We start from the raw sequence: 22,506 nt of genomic DNA on the forward strand, positions 1-22,506 counted from the left end.
CTTTTTACAGTGTCTGCTGATTTTCACATGGCAGATAGAGTACTCTTTGGGGACAGACCTTACTGTCTTTCCCTTCCTTACCTCATCTGATGCAGATTTGTTTGCAAGCACACCCCTATCAGTTGTTTTCTCACCAACTCTCCTGACATGATGAAAAAAGGAGTAAGATAGTGAAAATGTCTTTAGTTGTCATTGGGAATAGTTGAAACTGTTAAAAATCTGCAGAAAGACACCTGAGATCATCTGAGGCAGGGAGGTTAAATCCAACACCTGAGGGAGAATCCAACTCCCTCAGGTGCAATCATTTTGGTTAATTAGAGGTTATGCTTTATATGCTGCCTTTATGCAGCTACTATGTGCGCGCCCTGTAAGTTAATGTCCTTTTTATTCTTAAATTTACCCTATTATTGATAGTTATTGGTTTATTGATAATGCATTTGTTTACTCACTATGGAGTTAAAACCACACAACACACATGCAAATTCTTTGTCCTTGAGAAATAACCTGCTGCCCTCTTCTCCTTCCTTGAGTCAACGTCAGTGTTTCTCCTCAACGTTAACACTTTTTGATGAGGTGTTAGAACCATCCCCCACCAGTCGACCATTGTTTATTAGCTGTGACAGCACACTGGTTTGACACTCTCTAATCTTATACGAGTTACATAACTCTGACCAGCAGTATCAGCACTAACTAACTAACTTGGAAAAAAAAATACTTTTGTATACGAAAATGAGTGGTGGGTTTTTTTTGTAAAATCTGCTCATTTGGGCACACAGTTATGAAATTTCATATGCAAGGTCAGGAAAGAAGTGTTTATAACAATAGATGTAATGTACATGACTCTTAAGTCCATTTCAAACCAAAGATTTGCAGCAAGGAGAGTTCAAAGATGCAACTACCTGCAATGCGTCGGTCTGCAGTCTTCTGAAAACCTGCCAACCTTTACATCAATGTGACTTAATAATACAGTGTATCATCTCTATTGCGATAACTTTCTGCTCTGATTTCCAGCTTTTCAGGAGATTTTGTGGCTGTATGTAATTGGTATTTTCTTAAAATAAGAGTCATTATAGTGAGATAATTGCGACAGCTGCATATCTCACAGGCTAGTGGTGAAAGTGTGAAAACAAACAAAACTGCCTGAGCTTCAGATGGACAATATTCATAGTAAATACACCTCAGTAATTTTAATAATCAGCACCTATATATCAGTCAATGAGTAGGTTACTGTATGTGTTTGTGAAATGAGCACATACAGCTGTTAAAACCATACACAGTCTCCACTATTAGTTTGATGCTAAGCTTTTACTTTAAAGGTAAAATATGAATGCATTACTTTTGCATGTAACAGAGTATTTCTATACTGTATTGCTATTTTTACTTTAAAGATGAGAGTACTCTTTCCTCCTCTCTATATTTGCCCTCCGTCACATGGTGGATAAAGTGGGTCTGTTATCAGCGGCTCTATCAGATTAAAATACACTGCTGTATCTTCTCTCTCAGCCCTCTCGTCTCTTCTTCTCAGCTGCTTCAGACTCACTGTGCCAATCCCTCTCAACAGTTTTCTTTTCATTGTTATGCAGATGAAGCCCAGTTAACTCGCCTCTGTAAATCCGAACGGGATGAAAGCTATTTCAGAAGAATCTGCCTCACTGACAGAAAATGTCGGAGCTGGTCTTAAATGAAACTCCACTGCTGCTGGATCACCTGCAGAGACACACTGCTGCCATAATGAGGTCCATCACTCCAACATGAAGCAGTAGGTGACTGTATCAGGTGTTGTTTTGGGCGTTTGGGAAAAGTGTTAGCATCAAAAGTTTGTACCAGACATCACTGAGCATATGAAAGAGAGTCTGCTGGCAGAACTGGGACAGTTTGAGAATAAAACAAAACATATTTTTATTGCAGCATCAATTGTTTATAATAATGTTTTAGGCTAATTGTGCTGTAATTGTAGCAGCTCTCTGATGCTCTCTAGTGGTCAGAACGCCTGTCACAGTTTAGATTTAAAGCACTTTTAACATGCCTTCATAGAGTTATAATAATAATGAGAGACAGGAATTATTGACAGGGATGTGACAAAAACAGGATTTTGTGTTTACATGGGACAAAGAATGAGACCTCACTGCCTCTTACACTTTTACTTTGATACTGAAAATTTCACAAGAGCCTTAGAGCCAGGCTTGAGGGGGATGAAAATGAAAGGACCTTTTCTTTTTTTAAATTTTGCATTTTTAAATGTACAGAAGTACTATCAGCAAAATGTGCTTAAAGTATAAAAATGATATGCAGCTGAAAGACTTTTGTCAATGTTATTATATATTTAATAATTAGACTATGAAGAAGATTTTGATGTTGTTCGTCAAGGCTCATTTTATGTTTGGGCTGCAACTAATAATAATTATCACTATTTTTAATCTGTTGATGACTTTTTTGATAATCAATCTGTCTATAAAATGTCAGAAATCACAACTTCCAACTCAGTCACCAGAGTAAATGTTGGTGGTATACGCTCCTGCAAACTATGGATATGTGATATTTGGTAAATTGAATAAATAAATTTGGATATTTGAAAAAGCTCCTTTTTTGGCTTAAAATACCTAATTTGGGGGGCTTAAAAGCTGCTTAAAAAGTAGCAACGTCTCAATAAAAAGACAACTCACCTAGGTGTCATATCATCCAACACCTCGCCCACTCTCTGAAGACAACATGATATTTATGAAACGTGCAAATTTGTCTACATGGTTTGCATACACGTAAAATCCTAACATTGTCTTCTGGTGACTGCGCTGCAGTTTCTCAAAGGCCAAAAGTGTAGTAAAGTAGATTGTTAAGTAATGTAAAATGGAAATAGCCAGCTCAGTCGCCTAAGGAAAAGATGTCATTGTATGTTGCTGCAAACCAACAATACATTTGCAAGTTTCATATGCATCATATTACTCTATATCATTTATAAAGTGACGAAATATGTAAACTGATTTTGTCATCTGGAGGTGACAGGAATGGTGGATGGTGTGACACCTGCAAAGCTGCAGAACACTGTTAGAGACCAACAAACAACAAAACCAGTTGTTTTTTAGCTAGTTATTACTGTGTAACCTGCAGCTTTTCAGCCCCAAATGTAAGTGTTTTTTGGCTGTTTTTCCAGCGGGGATAGTGCCTCAAAGAGCGGTTGTTTTTTACAGAGACATTGCTGTTTATCCAGTGGGGATTGTGCCCCTCAAAAGCAGGTATTTTAAGCCAAAATCCGATCTTTTCCCTAAACAGACCCAAGTTTTTGTGCCCAAACATAACCACACACAAACCATAGCATTGTTGAAACTTTAAGATTTAACTATCTGTATCCACGGTTTGCAGAAGCGTACAATGCCAACATGTATTCTGGCAACCGCGTTGAATTAGCGTGCTCAAGGAAGAACCTCAAACATGTATTTAAGTTCTGCACTTTAGTACATGTACTTTCATATTGGTACACTGTCAGTCATAATTGATATTCTTAAATAGTCAATGTGAAATTACATAAAAGACATCAAGAATGAACAAAAAGTCAATGAACTGTGAAAAAAAGGTTTATTCCTACAAAAGATGTTACTTTCCCTGAGAAGAAGTTTTAGTGTTAAGACAGTATGATCCACAAAATGTAGACTGGTCACAATTAAAATCATCTCATTAGGCAGTTATGTCCGTAGTTTCCTAATTATTAAGGATTACAAGATGTGTCAACATGACAAAAACAGCATACAGTTTTTGTTTTAGTAGGAAATAATGAGAAAACTCAAAAGGCCTGTCCTACTTTTTATTTCCTTGCTCAGTCTTTATGGCACTCAGTTTTTCATTATAACAGGCTCAGGCCCTAATCTCCTCAAGAAGTACCCACTGTGCCATCCAGTATTTTACCCCTTTAATTTTCCATGCGTCAAAACTTCAATCCCTCTTTTTACCCTCTTCCACACATTACCTAGACAAAGTCACAAGTCCCAAAGGTGCTTTGATTGTAATGAGCTGCTGAGCAAAGAGCTTAACTCCTGCTCATGTCTGAGTTTTTATCCACACTTTGAATGTTTCTGCTGTTGGAGGCAAAAAAAAGAGTCAAAGATTAATTCAAATGTTCACTGGAGGAAGCAAATATTTCTTCGCTGATCACTCCTCATCACGAAAGTCTAACTTCAGATTAAGTGACTTTTCACACTTTATTTCCCAAACTCCTCTCCTAAATGCTCACATTTTAGTGATGTCCACAGAGTCGTGAATGTCGATCACCTGAAATCCCAAATTGTCGATTCCCAATTTATGCTGGTTGTTGTGGCTTTCTTGGCTGTGGCTGTTGTGGTTTCTCTGGTAGGTGTCTGTCTCGAAGCAGTGGACGCAGTGCGGCGTGGTGACCCGAACGCTTTTGGAAAAGTTTGAGAAATCCACGCGGTACTTTCCCGTCTTGGTGCGGGAGATGATGGGCAGGAAACTGTATCCCCACTGGATCTCCTGGGGGATGTAGGAGGTTCGGACCTGACAGGAGGAGCTGGTGGACTCGGCTGTCCCGTCTAAAAAGACCACAAGCTCAAAGTCCTGGTGGGGAAGCGAGTCTGCTGACATCTCGTAGAACGGGCTTGATCTATTTATCACGTGGTAGAGGGTCATAGGGCAAACGAAAAACAAATTATCTTTGCCAGCGTCGACCATAAAGTCAATGTCCACCTGGTCCAGGATGATTGTGTCTCCGTCTGGTGTGGTTGTTGTCCTGAGCAGCTTGCCGTAGATCTGGCTGCCGATTAATAAGGTCTTTCGAAGGTTTGCCACTCTGATCAGGAGACACAGGCTTCCTTTCTTTAGACAGATGACAGCTGTGTCGCTGAAGGTGACAGTCTTTGCCCTTTTTTTGGGCAAGGAGATCTTGGCCAAGATGACACCACACATGAAACAATTGATGAAGACGCCGATGAGAGACTGGACGATAATTAGAGCCACAGTGCCAGCACAGTGTCCCGTCAGCGCCCTGCCACCGTATCCGATTGTCGTTTGAGTCTCCAGGGAGTAGAGGAACGCCGTTGTGAGGCCGTTAACATTGTCTATACACTGGACGTGTCCATCTGTGCGGTTCTGCCCCGTCAAATCCCCGTTGCTCTTTGCGATCCAGTACCACAGCAGGCTGAAAATGAACCAGCTGCCCGTGAACGAGGCCACGAACAGGAGAAGGACAAAGCGCCAGCGGATCTCCACAAACGTGTTCCAGAAGTCCACCAGATACGCAAAGTGGTTGCTGTATTCGATGTTGCCAAACTCGATGTTGCAGCGGCCATCTTTGGTGACCAGGCGGGTTTTGCGGCTTCGGTGTCCAGCTGGCTGCATGTGACCCTGGAACACCTGGAGCATCCTGGAGCTTTAAGGAGACAGAAGATTAGTGCAAAGACGCATCTAGAGCAGGATCAAATCAAATAACCTAAAATCACAAATTCGGCTTCAAAATGTGTACAGCATGAGGCTTCCACTACACTTTACTCTGGGAGGAGCTATAGAACAGCTATTTGAGCTGTAGACAGGCTTTGTCAAAAACATGTTTAATATTTCAGACTGTTCTCATTCCCAGACTGTCAAATGCCAACTCTTTGTCATGTGCTGACGATACAAAGGTACACTTTGACATCTCAATGAGATGCAGGGGGCTTTCTTAACTGCAATATAAACCCATTCATAGTAATATTTGGTGCTCAGGACAACAAACGGACCTCACCAGAAATAGCATGCAATTCAGCTACTTTTCTTTGGTTTCATATAAGGTTTTATAAACACAATATAAACAAAAAGATCTCATATACTGTACTAGAAATAATCTCTAACCAAGTAGTTTTCTAAACCCAACTGTGACTGTTTTACAACTTTAACCACGTTATGAGTTTAACCCAGGAGGCAGCTGTGTCGCATATGCAGACGCTAAAGGATGCATCCCATAGTAACGACAAAGGGTGCCTTTGGCATCTGTATCACATACCACTAAGCATGACAAAGCATTGGTATTGACAATGACAACCTGAATATATTAAGGAATATTTTTTAAAACTTACTTGATTATTATTTCATTATTCTGATACTCTAATGAATAAGCTGAGTGGGAGTAATTTGTTCATTGTTTCCCTGACAATTTATGTTTTACTTACTGTACAGGAAGTCCACAATATTCTCTCATTTTTCTTATTTTCAGAAATCCCATGAAAATAGCAAAACCAAAAATTACCAAGTAGTTTTGTGTGTGTATCCAAAGCCAGATTCATCTTATTTCTCTGTGCCACGGAGGTCCATTGTTGTTAAAAACCCCCCACACACAATCACTATCATTCAGCAGAATAACAAACGTGTATTATCCACAGCAGCAAATAGTGCTTGGAAAAAGCACTATTTACTGCTGCTGGAGTTATCTTTGCTAAAAATCAGATTAAGATCAAATCAGATCAACTGTTTCTAAAGTTTTACATTGTCATGTGGCAGAACTAACATATTGGTGGTTTGCTCATTCAATGGGATTCGTTGACAAAAAGAAACATCTAGAACATCGCCAGCCTCTATCAGTTAACCTGAGCCCACATGTGCAAATAAACAGGCAATGAATTAATGATATCACATTTCCTTTATTTACCATTAGGATTAGAAATATGTCTATTCAGTACAGACCTACAACAGATTAAGAAAAGTAATTAAAGTGATCGCATTTTACCTGTTTGTATTGCACAACCACCCACTTTGAGCCTTATATAACAGACTCAAAATTTACAGTCAATAAACATGCTTGTATTGCGAAAAAAAAAAAGGTACTTGAATTTGAAAGACATATTATTTTGTAATAAGAAGTATTTAGACATTAGGAATAGTCTTATTAAAAAAACATTTTTTTAAATTTGTCACCAACAGTTGATAATAACACAAAAGTATTATTATCATTAATTTCTCCTGTGTTGTTGTTTTTCCAGTAATTAAGTCTTAATACGTGTTTAAAGAAGTACTGTAAGCACTGGATTCCTTTGGTTCTTTGTATTACGTAATTGGCAAAGCCACCATTGTGTATTCTGCAAGGGACCACAGTGTGGAAACTAGAGAATGTTTCCAATCATATATGAACTCTGCAAAAAGTTAGAAAAATAAGTGAAGTAACTTTCATCTAGACAGCTGAATTCCTTTAGTAAAAACAATACTGTATGTTCTAGACAATAGACATATTTAGGTTGAAGATAAAAGAAAACTTGGAGGATGCTTCAAAACTTTAGACACAAAGCCTAACAAGTAAATAATTCATCCATCCTCAAAGAAGCAGAGAAAAGTTTAGTTTCAACGTACCTGCTAAGTGAGACCATGGGCGCAGAGTGCTCGCTGGATCTCTGCTGGAACTTCTAGAAAGTCTTTTCTTTCAGCAAGTGGCCATGGAGGCGTTGGAAAGATTTTAATCCACAGTGAAATTTCCTAATCCCAGCCACATGCCACCATGTACACTGGCTTCATACGGACAGAGGAGCCAGCCCCAAAGCTCCCACTGAGCGTCACTTCAGGGCGACTCCCTTCATCACTCAAACAGTCACCCAAAAGTCTAATAATACAACCAGTGACTTCATCAGCTCTGGATCCATGATGGCTGAAGCCGTTGTCAGTGCACACTCACTAACATGAAGAGGGGGACTCTCCCGGAGGCACGGTGTGGCAAGAGAGCGCTCAGTGCTTTTGTGCTGCAGAAGGTGCATCTATTGAAGGGGCCTACGTGGCCGGTGCAGCACCCATGCTGTTTTTGTTTTCAGCCCTGAGAACATTTGGGATTGGACTTTGGCCTCACAAAGAAATCCCTCAATTGCATTTCCCCCAGTCCCCCTCCCCCTCTTCATTCGAACCTGCAAGGCTGCCTCACATTTGCATCAAAATGAAGAGCTGTGGGGACAAAATGTCTTTGCAATATTCTGCCAGCTGCAGAAGGACCATTTTTATATTTTTGGAGCATATTTTCACGATCTGTTATGATATGAGAGAGAGTTTGAATTGATAAGAAGCCCTTCAGTGATGGATACAGATGCTATTAAGTGCATGTAAATTAAGGAAGCAGGATGGATAAAGATGCAGAGGGTGTATTGATTCAACTGCAGAGACCCTGCAAGACTTTTAAAGGTTACTGTAAGGCCACTTTCTGCCACAACATAGTCAGTATATACAAGTCTTTTGAGCACAAGCTGTAAATGTTCAAAATAACAGCTAGTACAGAGCTGCACGTGAACATAAAATGGACTCATTAGATCAAAAAGTTAAACATTTTGGGAAATAAGATAATAAGAGTTAGATGTCTGTATAATTTAGCTCTGACCAAAGGTCACAAAATACAGCACCTCTGAAGTGCACTAATGAACTTGCTATATGTAGTTCGTACATAAAGTGGTTATTGTACATAGGGGTTTATGTACAGGATTACTTCTTGGTTGGTACCAGTTGCCTGGCAACCAGCAGAGAACTTTTCATGTTGATGTCCCGTAAGCTCTCAGTCATTACCATAGACTGTATATAAAAATGGACAACATGACAGTTCCCCCAAAGTGTAACTATTCAATCTTGATAAATTGACATGGGCCATTCCGCCATGATTGACAGCTGTGACAGCCACTAGCGCTCGCATTTGATGAAGCTGCTCACGATCGGTCAGATGGACGTTTTGGTAGGAACTCCCCCACCACGAATATCGTGACTGCGCAGATGAGGGCTCTCAATGACATCACCCTCGCAAGATGGCAATGCCCATATCCCAGATGTTTTAACCTCACTTCAGCATAGCAGGGTTACACTGCCAGTGTCAGTTAAACAGTTTGTTTTCATGTTTATTTTTTACTTGTGCAACAAAAGCACATGGTTAGGTTTGCCAAAAAAACATCATGGTCTGGCTCAACATTCACGCAGGAAGCGAACAGTGGGCTCCTGGGTGAAAGTCCAGGGTTTGTTGGACCCATCCTATTCGCCTCCTGCCCTACAGGGACTTTCCAGTTCTTCATGTTATGTAGTAGCCAGCTGCCTCACAAACTGACGCCACCTGGTGTGTATCATACTGCCATTAATGGCGCCTCTTGACAAAGGGATGTCAGTTACCCTAGTTCTATTCAGCTCTTGTTGGCTGTTTTTCGGCCGATCCAGCACGCTGAACCATTGTCAGAGCTGGCAGAGTCCATCTGTGAATGAAATCACTTAGACTGGCAGTTCAGCTCAGTTGACGAGAAAAAAACAGGAGTAAGGAAAGCAAACAAACCGCTAGAGTCAAGAGGGAGTGAGATTGAAACAAATCTTATATAAATTTCAATAATTTTTGCAAAAATGCTTTGTAATTGTTTGTTATATTATTCTCTAGTGCTTGGTAAATCTCTTTTTCTTTCAACATCGAGTTGTGCTAATGTAATAACTGGCAGCGTCTTGACTCAGTCCTGTCGGTCCCTTTTTGATTTATAAATACGGACTACTACGGCCTGCTGGTCTGGAGAGTTATTTCCTCTCATGCAGGTGCAGAGCGTATGTGCTAGTTGGCCGCTAGCTGTCTTCGTGGTTCATGTAAAAACGTTTTGGCCCAGACACAGGCAAGGAGAGGTGATGCAACAGTCAGCCTTGATTGCCACTAGTGGTTTGATGTTGTTTTGGTATTTCTGAAACTTTTCCCTCAACATATTAAATGGTATTGCTTGCTAATTATTTTCAAGCATTGGTTTAGATCTTGTCAAGGGATTCAGGAGATACATCCTTATTATTAAAAACACATGCATTTGTCCCTGCCAGTAAAAACATAAAAGTAGCAGAGGACTGTTATTTTATTTTAATGGGAATGGACAAATTGTAACAATACCTCTGATAAAGTAGGTGGCGGCAGGATGCAACCTGAAAACCAATAGTTGCAATCCTGTCATAAAACAGAAAGAAGATGAAGCAACTATAGACATGATTGCCACATTATTTTAACCTTCAATTGATGGAGAGAGGTGCAAATGGGTGTATACAAATTCACCAGAATGCAGGAAATGAAATGTTTGATGCTCAAGATTTGTTGGGGGAGCACCCCACACCCCGTGTTTACCACGTGAAACAAAACCTAAACTCTTGCTTTCACCCTTCTTGTACAAGAGTGCCCAGCATGCTCAGTTCTTCTGGGGTTAGATATCCTCATTTCTCATTTTAATACTTTACTCAAGACTGTTAAATTCAAAGTGACAAGTCAATCATTGAAAATGAATAAAAGTGCAATTGTAGTAGCTTTAATAGCTGATGATCATATAAATCTTAAGAATCCATAATTGAAACTCTGGAGTTTTAAATTTAATGGTCAGGAGAAGATTTATTGTTGCAGTATGAGTGGATTTTATATCATCCTCTTTAGTACCACGTCTTTGCTTTGCAGTCTCGTTTTCAATGTTCTATCAGTCATTTAAGTTTGATACAGGGGCTTTTTGTAATTTTACATTAACCTCAGAACAAAGCAGGCATCTCTTCTCTTCAAATAAAACTGAGGTTTTGCCAGTGACTGCTCTGCGTGTTTCACAGATGATTTTGCAGGTGTGTTGCATTTTGCTGCAGGAAGTTAACATGTAGAGGATGTGGCGGTGACTGGTGTCACTATCCTGATGTATTTATTTGCAAGAGAAAACCACAGAACAGTTTGTATTAGTGAGCTTTGCAAACCCTGCAGTACGGTCCAAATTAAGCAGTGTTATTAAGTGGTGGAAAAGAACTGGTTACATTATTCTGTTGGTTGCCCAGTAGTCTCTTTGAGTGTTTGTTGGATATTTATGATTATCCTGATAGTAGAAATTCATCAGGATGGGGGGTTGGTGGCTCATCAGGTAGAGCAGACGCCCCATGTACAGAGGTTGAGTCCTCGCAGCAGCTGTTCTGTTCTCTCTCTCTTTATTTGTTTCTGAATTGAAATAATCACTCTACCTTTACACTTTCAAATCAAAATTTTGTTGAAAACATTTGCCTTAAAAGTGGGATGATTCTTCATGCTGGTTAGTCGATATAAAAATAAGACAAAAATAGCTCCATCTGGCGCACAACACCTATACAACACCTTAGCACTCAAAACACCTGTATTGTTGTTTATGAAGGAAAAGGGATTTGAGTCAGCTAAGCAGCGTAAATAATTGTGAAATATGATCAATAATTAATACTACATTTAAATACTGTTGACTTAACACTATTTGAAAACTAATTAAGAATTTTACTTTGAAACCATCCATCTGTATTGATATGCTTCAACTTCTGCAAAGGCCACTGCAAAGTTTTTGTATTGTTTGTACTGTGCAATTACAATAACCTGAATCTGATCTCAGTAATAATCCCCAATTGAGACATGCAATGAAGACTCAACTCAAGCCAACTGTTTTACAAAAATCATGATTATTAATAAAACACTATGGAATCGATCATTATAAAACACTGAAATTGATCTATATTGATTTACGAGTAAATCTGAAAAAGACACAATACAATAATGAATACATAATCAACAAATAGAACAAATTAAAGTGTAAAAGGGATCCAATGTGATTCTGCAACATTTTCTCTTTGTATACATTATTTAAAAAAAAAAACCAAGTACATAAATAAACTCATCTGGAAGAGTTGCTGCTGTTTCTATTTTAATATAAACACTACAGCCTGGTTGCACAACAGCACCACACACCCAGCTTCAAAAGTAATCAGAAACACAGATGTCTGGATTTTGAAATTACTAATAGTGTAAAAAGGGTGTATGAGCATTTGGCTCACCTCCCTCTCCTCCATCCATACATGTGTCAACATTTTGTCAAAGTTTCCTCCTACTGATGTATTTTTACCTTTCGCATGTCATTGTACCGATGACACCACATTCCCAGAACTCAGTAATCAATCTGATGAGTACAGTGTTATTATCACTTGCCACTTTTACACTTCTTATTCAAGGTGGGAATGAAGCACTGTTATTCTGTCTCGCTATTCTGTAGTACAAGTACAGAATGGGAGAACAGAGTTGTCGTGCCTTGAAGCAAGGTTTAAACTTCTGCGTTGAATCGACCCCATACCGTTTTGACTTCTATGGCGTTGTGTCTGCATAGATGTGTGCCTGTACATTACTGCATAAAATGTAACTTCATGTTACCAAGGCAAAGCAGACCTGTTTATTTCTGTAAAGTTAATACCACTTCCTTTAGTGGAAACAAAATTTTTACTTACTTTTATTTCACAGATTAGAAACGTCAAATTTTGAAAACAAATGACATTTGAAGCCTTGTGTGTGATTTATTTTGGCTTTATATGAGAAGTGAATTATAATGGAGCTGGAATTTTGTAACATAACCTTGTTAAATATTGCTTTTGTACAAGGCTTCATATGAGTAGGGGAAAAGTCCGCTTGCCAAGAACATGCTGTATTTTTTGGGGAAAACATGTCCAGTATAAGACAGTTGTTTTGTCTGTGAACCTTGTGTAAAAATGGAGTTGAATTTTGTATTTTTGTTGTAATATCTTCGCAATTGTGTAAATTGTGTGAACTAGGGTCCTCTAGTAACTCAACTGATAGAGCACACAACATATGTACTAAGACTGCATCTTTACTGCAGCAGCCCAGGTACAATTCCACCTGAGGGCCCTTTGCTGCATGTTGCCCCCTCTCTCTTCTCCCTCCTTTCCTGTCACTCTTCCTCTGTACCATCACTACAGGCAAAAGTAAAAAAAAAAAAAGAAAGAAAAAAGTGCGCCGATGGGGCAGGTGTGTTATGTATTCTGACTTAAAAATGGAAGATTTAAAAAGCGACTAGAAGCAGTTAGCAGCTAACACAAAGAGGAAGACTGGCAGCTGAAAATAAACTTTGAGACAATGAGGTCCAGGAGCTCCTTATTCCCCAAGCATAGGACAAGATCAACCACCATATAATGCAGACGATACAATATTATTGCGATGTTATGCCATTGTTATTGTTTAAAGAGCGCTGCCTGACGTTAATGTTAAAGTTCACACTATATGCTGATGCTGTTGTCCTAGGGGCCGATCACACCGAGACATGTTGCTAGAAAAACAAAACCATTGTTTCCCTGTGGTACAGCGCGCCTGTCAGGCGCATCTGTCTTGCATCTGTGCATTGTGTTTTTCTGGCGGCTTTTGGACGCACATAAAAGTTAAAATATTTTTAACTTCTCCACTGAAGGCGCTGAGTTGCAGTGCTCGTGAATGTCACTTTTGGTCACGTGCACGTGGCCCCACTCCAAAGGCGTGCCCAGCTGTTTTTCCAGATGCAATTCCACTGCATTTTTGGAGCAGTCGTGCCTGGTGCGATGCTTCTCAGTGTGATTGGGCCCTTACATGTCATGCCTCTATTGCTTTTGGAACGCCAGCATGTGAAATCACACACTGAGGCGACATTATAACGCCGTTGTTTGGTTCTTTATAAAAAAGCAGAGGTGGTGTAATTAAGAGACTTTGTGCAGCAGTATTGCAATAGCTCTGAGTAAAAATGGCAATCGAAAAGATACGTTTTCATAATTGCCAAAAAACTACCACAGTTGTAATAATTTGGCATTGGCAGCAAGAACAAAAACAAGAACAAGTCCAAGTCACATCTCCTCCCTCTATACAATGTTCCTCTCCAGCATCGGCTCCTGGGCCAGAATGCGTCTGAAGCCGAAGCCGCTCAAGTCCAGTGTTGTAAAGTTTCCATCCAGAATCAGTTCTGCCACAGAGCGACCCACCGCGGGGGAGTGCTGCAGGCCGTGGCCACTGAAACCGGTGGCAAAGTACATGTTATTGATGAGAGGGTGTATGCCAATAATACCATTCTGGTCGAAGGTGTTGTAGTCGTAGTAACCTGCCCACGCACTCGTCACCTAAAGGGATTAAACAAGAGAAAAAGAGCTCAGGCTACACTGATACACTAACATATCTGAATTTTAAACACCTAAACAACATGAAAATGTCTAAATTCTTCTTCGTATGCTATTAATATTCTTTCAGTTCCCAGTTTTTTTCCTTAATAATGTTGAATTTTGGACTGTTGATTGGACACAAATTCAACCTAACACAATTAGTAGATGATCTACAAATGGTAATTTTGCCCGTGACTTATTCCTTTAATGTGGACATAATCTAAATTTGAACTGCAAAGGCTGAGGCTTCTGAAAAGCTCAAAAAAAATGTTGGCCGAAAAGAAATCCATAAAATAACACTGTAAAAGTGAGAGTAATTAAGTGAAGGGGAATAACACAGCTGTAGAATGATTTTCAGGCAAAGAATCAATTAAAACTTAATTTACAGGATAAATATATGTATTAACTTATCCTAACCCTACCTTCAGTTTCTCAAAACCTGGAACACGAGAGGCCAAACTGGGCCAGATCTTGTCCTCAAAGAACTGGTGGTCCACCTCCAGGTTACTGGTGTCTGGCTCCTCTGACTGGGGAGGAAAAAAACAACTTCAACCAAACTTATTTTATTTATATTCATAAAAAATGTGAAGATAAAATAGCTTTGAACTGTAACAAACCTCCTCCGGCGATGTCCCAGTGATGTAGTTCCCTCCTAAGCCCTCCCTCCTGAAGTAAACTCCAGAGTAATCGATCACGAAGGGAGAGTCGAGACCCGGACCATCAGGACAGTGCACCACATAAATATACCTGAAAAGCAAAGCAATATCCTGAAGTTCTTACAGTCCTTGTAAACTGCATTTCCTTGTCATTAAAACCCAGATAAGGTATTTCACACAAATATTTAGTCAGTTTAATTTTTGTAGCTGGAGTTTTAGGCATGGTCAATATTTAAATGCTTTCCACTCGTCTGAGTGGAAAAGCTTCTACAAAAGCATTTGGATCGGCTCGAGAGATCCCTGAGGCAGTGTGAAGAAGGATTTAGTGAAGGTTTAACAGAGAAGCTGGTTTAGTGCAAATACTGTAGGGACAGATTTTTATACCTGCCTGGCATGTATTCAAAATGATCTACTGCTGGTCCTTGGTCTAAGCCAACAAACTAAAATATCTTAACACATGAATTACTTCTAAAAAAACAAAAGGATGCAGTTTTATATGTAAAAAGGCATTAGGGTATATGTATGAGATTGTTTCACAATTAAAACAATATTCATTTGGTTTGTTTGGATACCTATTAGCTTCATTGCAATCTTCCTCACACACTGCATCAACATAAAATCTAACTGAGCAGGGAATTTAAATTTCCTGACTTACATTTACATGCAAAGTGTTGAATTCAGAGGTGGAGGACTTAGTCACATGACTTGACTCGAGTCAGACTCCAGTTGCAAATTGATGAATGACTAGACTTGGACTTGGTATTCATGACTTAAGACAGATGACTCAAACAGACCTGACTATTTTCATTTCATACTTGCATTTTTCTAGATATTAAGTAGAAAAGTTTTAGTTTTGTTTTTAACATAACTGGGTGGTTTCTAGTGCAATGCACTTTCAGAAATTGTCATGGTTTCACGGTTAATGGTAGAAAACTATAATTATTAACTGTTTGACTCTTTCTGTGTATAAAAAAGCAATCATTTTTTCAAAGGATTTGGAATTGGACCCCCTCAAATTAGAGCTGAGAGTCGACACTATAAAGTCAGTTTTCTAATTTAGTGGAGTCCAAAAAAAACTGTCAGTATATTAATGAGCTGCACTGTGAGGCCACTCTCAGTCCTTGTCAGAAAAAAAAACAGAGAAATTCACAGCCAAAACTTGTTGTTTGTTGTTTTTAGAAGGAAAAAACACCCCTTGAGTCAATGACTGACCTTTTGCGAGGCTCAACAGGCACTGGGATTCCAGCGATGGAGTCTTTGGGACCAGAGCCGATTCCCAGTATCTCTGCCAGTTTAGCAGAAAAGGCTCCCGCTGCATTCACAACAATGGCACATTCCACCGGCTGGTACTCCAGACTGTTTGGCATCTGCACCTGCAGAACACTGCCTTTATCCCATCGTGTACAACACTGTGCTGTACTCGTATTAACACTACAAATACTCTATGGAAATGTGTTTAACTGGCTTTAAGAGATGCATTTTCAAGATGAAAGAGGCAGCATCTTCATGTCAAAGTCCAAAAGAAATCAGATACAGTTTAAGATGTGCAAATTCAGAAAGCCCTATTTTCTAAAGATCGTTTTTAAGTCTGAAATTTTCACAGACACATTCCAAGTCCTACTTACTTTGACAGATTTTATCCTCCTGATATCCACATAATCCCCATCAGCCGTCATCAACACGTCTATTGTGTATTTAAAATCTGTAGAACAGAAAGAAACATTAATACCTGCCAGCAGACAGTCAGCTGTTCAACAGATCAATTCGTGTTTTCTGCATTCAAACAGGCACGGAGCGCTGCTGGCCATTCAGTGCCCTGAAACCCCTCAGTCACTTTTTGACCCCCCACCTGAACTTTTGTCCTCAGCACTCAATGGCAGAAATAGCACATGAATTTGTTTTGTGGCTGTAATATAACTGTCGGCTCGTGGGTTTTTTTTCCTTGTAGTGAGACACAGAACGACAGGGTAGTGATGTTTTAGTCAGTGAGAGGAAGAGAGACAGACTGAGAAAGCTGCATGACAGCAGAAAAACAGGAACAATCTGCTTTGTGTGAACAATTATTTACATATCAAATGACCTATAATGGTCTTACATATGTTCATGTCTATCAATCAGACTTGTAGCTGCATATCAGTTTAATGTTTAATGTTGCATAAAGTCCTAGAAAACTAAAAGTAAAATTTTAGATAAAATAAAAGTGAGTAAAAAATTTTCACTTTTACTTCTATTTACCACATTTCTCATTAGTTAAAAAATGTTACTGAATTAGATTCCAGCTAGTTGGAGTTTTTTTTATTTTAGCCTACATTATATTTTTAACATTTGACAGGATGTGACACGTTTTTCTTTTCTTTATTTACATATCTATATTTTTTTGTGTATATCAGGAGTGTAAACAACAAGAATGAGAGTGGCATTTGTTCTGTTTGCAATAACTTTACATGCATGTTGTCAGCGTGGTACTAAATTGTCCTTCTGATAGGATCTCTCTATTGTTCAGCTTAGTTTTTGCTTTTTCCCTATTTCAGCCAAATTCCTGTTATTTAGGAGATATTAAGAATTTAATGCAAATAAATCTTTTTAAAAATGCTAATTACAGATGTTTACAGCTGTGCATGTGTACTTAACATGACAATTTACTCAAAACTCACTCTGATACAGCAGATTATCAGAGTAGTTGAAAAGTCAATGTGCAACAGCTCCGCAATAGTTAAAATACAACATGCAGTGTCACAGTTGAACGGTCTGACTGCATTTGTTGTTGTTGTTCTTGTGTTGGAATAACCTGCTCAAGAACTGACGCAAGGGATCCTCTAACAAGGTCCAAGTGTATCATAATCACAGTTACATCAGGGTGTTTTGTATTAAGAGGCCGTAATAACAAACCTGTGACCTCTCCGCAGCACGGAATGACTCCCATAGAGATGGCTTTCCTCTTGAAAGCGTTCAGCAGAGTCCAGGGGTCAAACCAGCCCTCGTTCTCCAAACCTGGAGGTAAGGACAAGTGAAAAAAAAGTCAATGTTTTTGAAAAAAGGGCAGATACACTCACAGAAGTTTCAGGCTTAATGGTGACAAACTTGTTTGTGAATTTACAAAAAAAGTTTAAAACCGAAGCAGGGCATGCATGGCCATCATGCTTCTGTATATGCGTAGTTAACAGCAACTATATCTCCGGCCCTAAAACTGTATGGAGTGATCGAATATTACCTTGCACTCACCATATGAAGCCAGCGCCACACCATCTGTGTTTATCCAGGGGAATTTCTCCTTTAATTGTGTTGGAGAGAGAAGTGCAACTTTGGCTCCAGCATACCTAAAATCACAACATGAGATCATTTATTGATGAATAATTTGATCCCTGAAGCCTCGGGGCAACAAGTCACTTTTTTTTTTTTCTAGAATTTCTGAATTGAGGGCGTCTCTATTTACTCTTTCACTCAGGTGGAAGAGACCTCTGGCTTTCTGATATCACACAGTTGCACTGTATGAAGGAGGACACACACCTTTGGGTGCTGTAGTTGTCCTCCATGATGTGTGCCACCCGCTCACTGGCCAGGAAGAGGTATCCTGATTGGTTGAACTGGAGGTCCACTGGGTCTTCATGCAACACGCCGAGGTGTTCCTGAGACGACAAAGAGGTGCAGAATAAACAGATAAATCATTTCTCAGTCACATTTAATGATTTAAAGGCTCCACGTTCATTTTAGCAACACCACCTTAAAACGTGACCTACATTGATGTTCCTCATGAAAGCTGCAGAGGCCAGGGAGAGGTGGATGTTCTCAGGCAGGGAGAACTGCTGTCGGATCCCTCCTGCAGACAGAACGGTGGAGGCCTGGGAGTACTGGGGAGAACCGCATGCAGGAGGATTGAGTTAATACGGAATTATGCAGAAGCAGCGGCCTGCTGTACGTTAGGCTGATTATTCAGAAAAACAGTTGTTTCAGGATTTGTAAACAATCCAGCAGATTTTCTAGCCCACAGACGTTCTCGTCTCTTCGCCTTCTTGTCAGCAAATCTGCAGCTGGGACTTAAATAGATAAAACATTTGTTCTTTCTGAGATTGTTGGATTACAACATTCATTTATTTCAAAAAGATTCCAAAGAATTCAGCCCTCCCGTACACAATTTTCTCAGGCGATTCTGTCCAAAGTCATAATTTCTCTCTCCCTCTCTGGTAACATCTACAAGTATTGATTAAGAAGTGAAAGATTTCCGTTTCTCATCCTCTCATTACATCCTATCTCATATGAAAGTACCAGATCAGTTTTGGGATGGGTGCTGGCCTGTTAGACTTTTTTTCAGGCTTCCTGTAGCTTTAAGGGAAATTAGATTTATGAATTCTAAAGACATTTTTAATACCACTCGATATCATATTTATTTATTTATTTATTTTTTGGCTTTTTGCCTTGATTTGTAAAGAGCCGCAGGCTGGAATCTAACCCACGAATGCTGCTGCAAGGACACAGACTTTGTTCATGGGACACCTGCTCTACCAGGGAGGCTACTGGGTGCTACAGTTGATATTAAATTTGACCAAAATTTCAGAGAAAAAAACAAACTAACACTAATTAGGTACAATTTACCCCAAATGTTTGTTCTAACATAAAATGATTATTTTTCCCCAATAATGTAGATGATCTACTCAAATGTCAAAATTAATTAAACACTTTCTTGAGTGAAACAAATAGAAAACAATCAACATGTTACATTTTCATAAAAGTATTAATTGTGTTGGAAAAAAGCTTGTTCTTTTGTCAATTGATTGGATGTGTTAAAGGTTTCTGTGTGTTGTTGTTTTGGCCATCCTGATCTGGTGATGCTAATGTGAGAGGAATTTGGTACATTTTTATTAATATGTTACAGATTATTTTGAGATTTTACAATGCAATATCAGAACAAAAAAACAGCATTTTAATGCTTTGAGAGACATATTTAAGGCATTTAAAATACTAATTATGGCCTTATTTTTAGATAAATGAATTCAGTGCCTTTGAAGACTTTTTAAGGGTCTGCGGGAAACCTGTTTTTAGGATACATGGAAACATTGATTCTTTCTTTGATAAATAAAATCAATCATCTGCTATTTATATTCACCTGTTTTGCAATTGTGGTTTGAGGGATTTGGTGCAATTTCATCCTAAAATCCATAAACCCTCACACCTGTAATACCAAATCATATAAGAGACTTTTTAGGTTTTGTAACTATTTTAGCTACACAACTAACTCTTGTCATGTCCATCTATGGTTTGATAAATGGGTCGAAGACAAAAAGACAATTTCTCGCTTTTAGAGGAAAGCATATAACTTCTGCTGCATAACATTTCCGGTCTGTGCTTTTAAGGCTTCAAGAAAGTGAACTGCAATAAGTGAGGTGGCAATGTGGATCTGTTGCATTTGACTCAAGGTATTTTAATCATTTAGATTTAACACTACATGTTAGAAATTACACTGGACTTTGTTTTAGATTTGGCTGATTTGTTTTGATTTAACCACAAGATGGTGCCATAATGTGGACAGCAAAGGGAGAACAGAATACAGGTGACACAGGTGATGGCCTGATGATGGTGCAGTTATCCCACAGGATGCCTTGCATGATGATTGACAATGTTTCTAACACATGACTCCTTTTTGTTACTTTAAGAAAGGATCAAACACTGAAGCCTCACCGTTGGGTCCTTCTCCACCACAACAACTTTCACCCCTCCTCGCACCCTCTCCTTCTGCTTCAGCCAGTAGGCGATGGACCAGCCCACCACACCGCCTCCTACGATCACAATGTCGGCCCTCTCCGGTGGAAGATTCGGGTTTATCTGCAGGGGACTCCAGCTGCTCCCCGGCAGAGCGTCAGATGCCTTCTTCCTCATGGCTGCCAGCTGGGTCTCCAGGTCTGTGGCACAAAAACAGAAACTTTACTTCAGTGATACTCAAATTATGGCCCATGGGCCAAATCTGGCCCCCTATAAGGTGCCAGGTGACCCCCACCAACTATTTTCTAGTTCACAATTAAAATAAAATGACTCACACTGTTTTTGTACTTTTAGTATAAACAAGGCATAAAGTGCATAAAACAGCATCAAAATAGAGCTCGTTTATCAAAAAAAGCGCCAGTGGAGGATCCCCCACACCCCCTAAAAGAGGTCCTTGCTAAACCCCCACAGTCCTTAAATCCTAGAAAAGTCTATTTCTAATTGTCTTAGAATTTTAAAAAAATGTCCTAAAGTCATAGAAACGTCCTAAAATCCTAGAAACTTCCTAAAATTCTCGAAAAGTCTAAAAATCTCAGAAGAAACATAATAAAATTCCAGGAAAACTTCCTAAATTCCTAGAAACGTCCTAAAATCCTAGAAAAGTCATACAATCCAAGAAATAATGTCCTAAAATCCGAGAAATGTCCCTAAATTTTGGAAATGTCCCAACTGTCAGGAAATCCTAGATAAACACTAGAAACATATATGGGGCTGCTGCGGCTGGCCCCAGGCCTTCTTTCATTTTGCAAAAGTGGCCCCTAAGTAAAGCAAGTTAAGTATCACTGTTATTCCTTTTCACAGTTTTGCAGATGTTTACTTGCACCTCACAACTTAAGATATTTTCTGAAACGTTAACTTCCAAACTACAATTCGGTATAAATACTTACTCACATGTTAGAAAATACTAAGAGTAGCTTTTAAAAAACAGATTTATATCTGCTGTAACCTCAGTGTCAGGAGCGGTGGAAACAACTGTAAGAGTTAATATGAAAATAATAAGTGATGTTTGGATGATTATATGCAAGCCGATTTGTTGAGAGACGTCTAACAGTTCAAAAACATTGAACATGTGACATTAAAATATTTTAGATTTGATCATTAAGACGTGATTCATTAATTTGAGTATTTCTGAATGTGAGGTTGGTTAGCTTGTAGGCTTCTCGGTCACTGATTTTCCCACCTTTAAAGAAGTCATTCCGGAGAGGGGTGCCTGTACTCAGGTTTTGGCATAGTGATAAATGTCCATACAGCCACGTGTGCCGTCGTGTCAGCCGTCTGGAGGTAAATAATAATCCGTGAGCCGCCCTCACCTTCACATGCAGCCTGCGCCACGTTGACATGGCTGCCTGCTAATTAGCTTGTTAGCTAGTAGACTAACTGGTTAGACCGTATAAACCAAAAAAGAAATATGTACAAACTTGCATGTCAACTCTTGAAATTTGAGCAGTCAAACACGTAATCTGACAGAGAGGTCAACCATAAGTGACAATAAACAAAATGAGGAAGAGTAATGCCGGTTGGATTTTTTTCCTTCAAAATAAAAGCACACGTTTGGATATGGCTCTCATATGCAAATCACTTAAAGTAACAGGTTTACACCCAGTTTGTGCAAGTCTGTGCTTCTCATTTATTAACGTGACATGGCACAAACTCGGGCTAGGACTAGGTATGAAATGGGTCTTAAATAATCTATCTACTGCAATTAACTTTTTTTCAGTTCAATTATATTACTTTATCTGCTGATTTTATTTCATTTATAGATTATTTTTCCTGCAAGCAAGCTGAAATGTGTTTACAATTCTTGCAGATTATTTTCTGTCGATCAACTAAATCATCTCTAATATTTTAGAATTGTGTCTATTTTTTAATAGTGAATTTAAACAACAGCACAACAAAGACAATCCTTATGTAATTAAAAAAATTAAATTAAAATGGCACTGAAGCATACGGGAATCACTCAACCTTCAGTTTTAAAAAAAATTGTTATTGCATCACAGATAGGACATCTTTTTTATTAAACATCTTTTTCATGAAAAACAATCATAAAAGCCATTTTTAAAACTATTCAAAATGATATGGCTTGGCATATCTTTCTATGTGAAATATACCAATGCTTAAATAAAAGATTATTGTGTTTTTAAGGTTTTGGGCGTGTGCAACCTGTATGTGCAGAATATTTTAAACTGATAGCTGCCCATTTGTCTCTTTG

General features: G+C 39.0%; 2 protein-coding genes across 2 annotated transcripts; both read right to left on the reverse strand.

Moving 5' to 3' along the window:
- Window positions 1-3,553: 3,553 nt before the first annotated feature.
- On the reverse strand, window positions 3,554-7,689 carry LOC121952375 (ATP-sensitive inward rectifier potassium channel 1-like). The gene is made up of 2 exons (XM_042499008.2): window positions 7,321-7,689; window positions 3,554-5,374 (listed from the first exon to the last, which is right to left on the reverse strand). The coding sequence occupies exons 1-2, from the start codon at window positions 7,335-7,337 to the stop codon at window positions 4,219-4,221; spliced, it is 1,173 nt and encodes a 390-aa protein (XP_042354942.2). The 5' UTR covers window positions 7,338-7,689; the 3' UTR covers window positions 3,554-4,218.
- A 3,677-nt stretch (window positions 7,690-11,366) lies between these two features.
- Window positions 11,367-21,824, reverse strand: foxred1 (FAD-dependent oxidoreductase domain containing 1). Its single transcript, XM_042499006.2, has 11 exons — window positions 21,478-21,824; window positions 20,217-20,437; window positions 18,281-18,391; window positions 18,051-18,169; window positions 17,766-17,860; window positions 17,433-17,534; window positions 16,169-16,245; window positions 15,756-15,916; window positions 14,505-14,634; window positions 14,310-14,414; window positions 11,367-13,848 (listed from the first exon to the last, which is right to left on the reverse strand). Exons 1-11 carry the CDS (start codon window positions 21,635-21,637, stop codon window positions 13,594-13,596), a joined length of 1,536 nt encoding a protein of 511 aa, XP_042354940.1. The 5' UTR covers window positions 21,638-21,824; the 3' UTR covers window positions 11,367-13,593.
- Window positions 21,825-22,506: the final 682 nt, after the last annotated feature.

The sequence above is a fragment of the Plectropomus leopardus genome, chromosome 15 (assembly GCF_026936395.1).
Source record: "Plectropomus leopardus strain MGB_pleo_1.0 chromosome 15, ASM2693639v1, whole genome shotgun sequence".
Lineage (NCBI taxonomy): Eukaryota > Metazoa > Chordata > Actinopteri > Perciformes > Serranidae > Plectropomus > Plectropomus leopardus.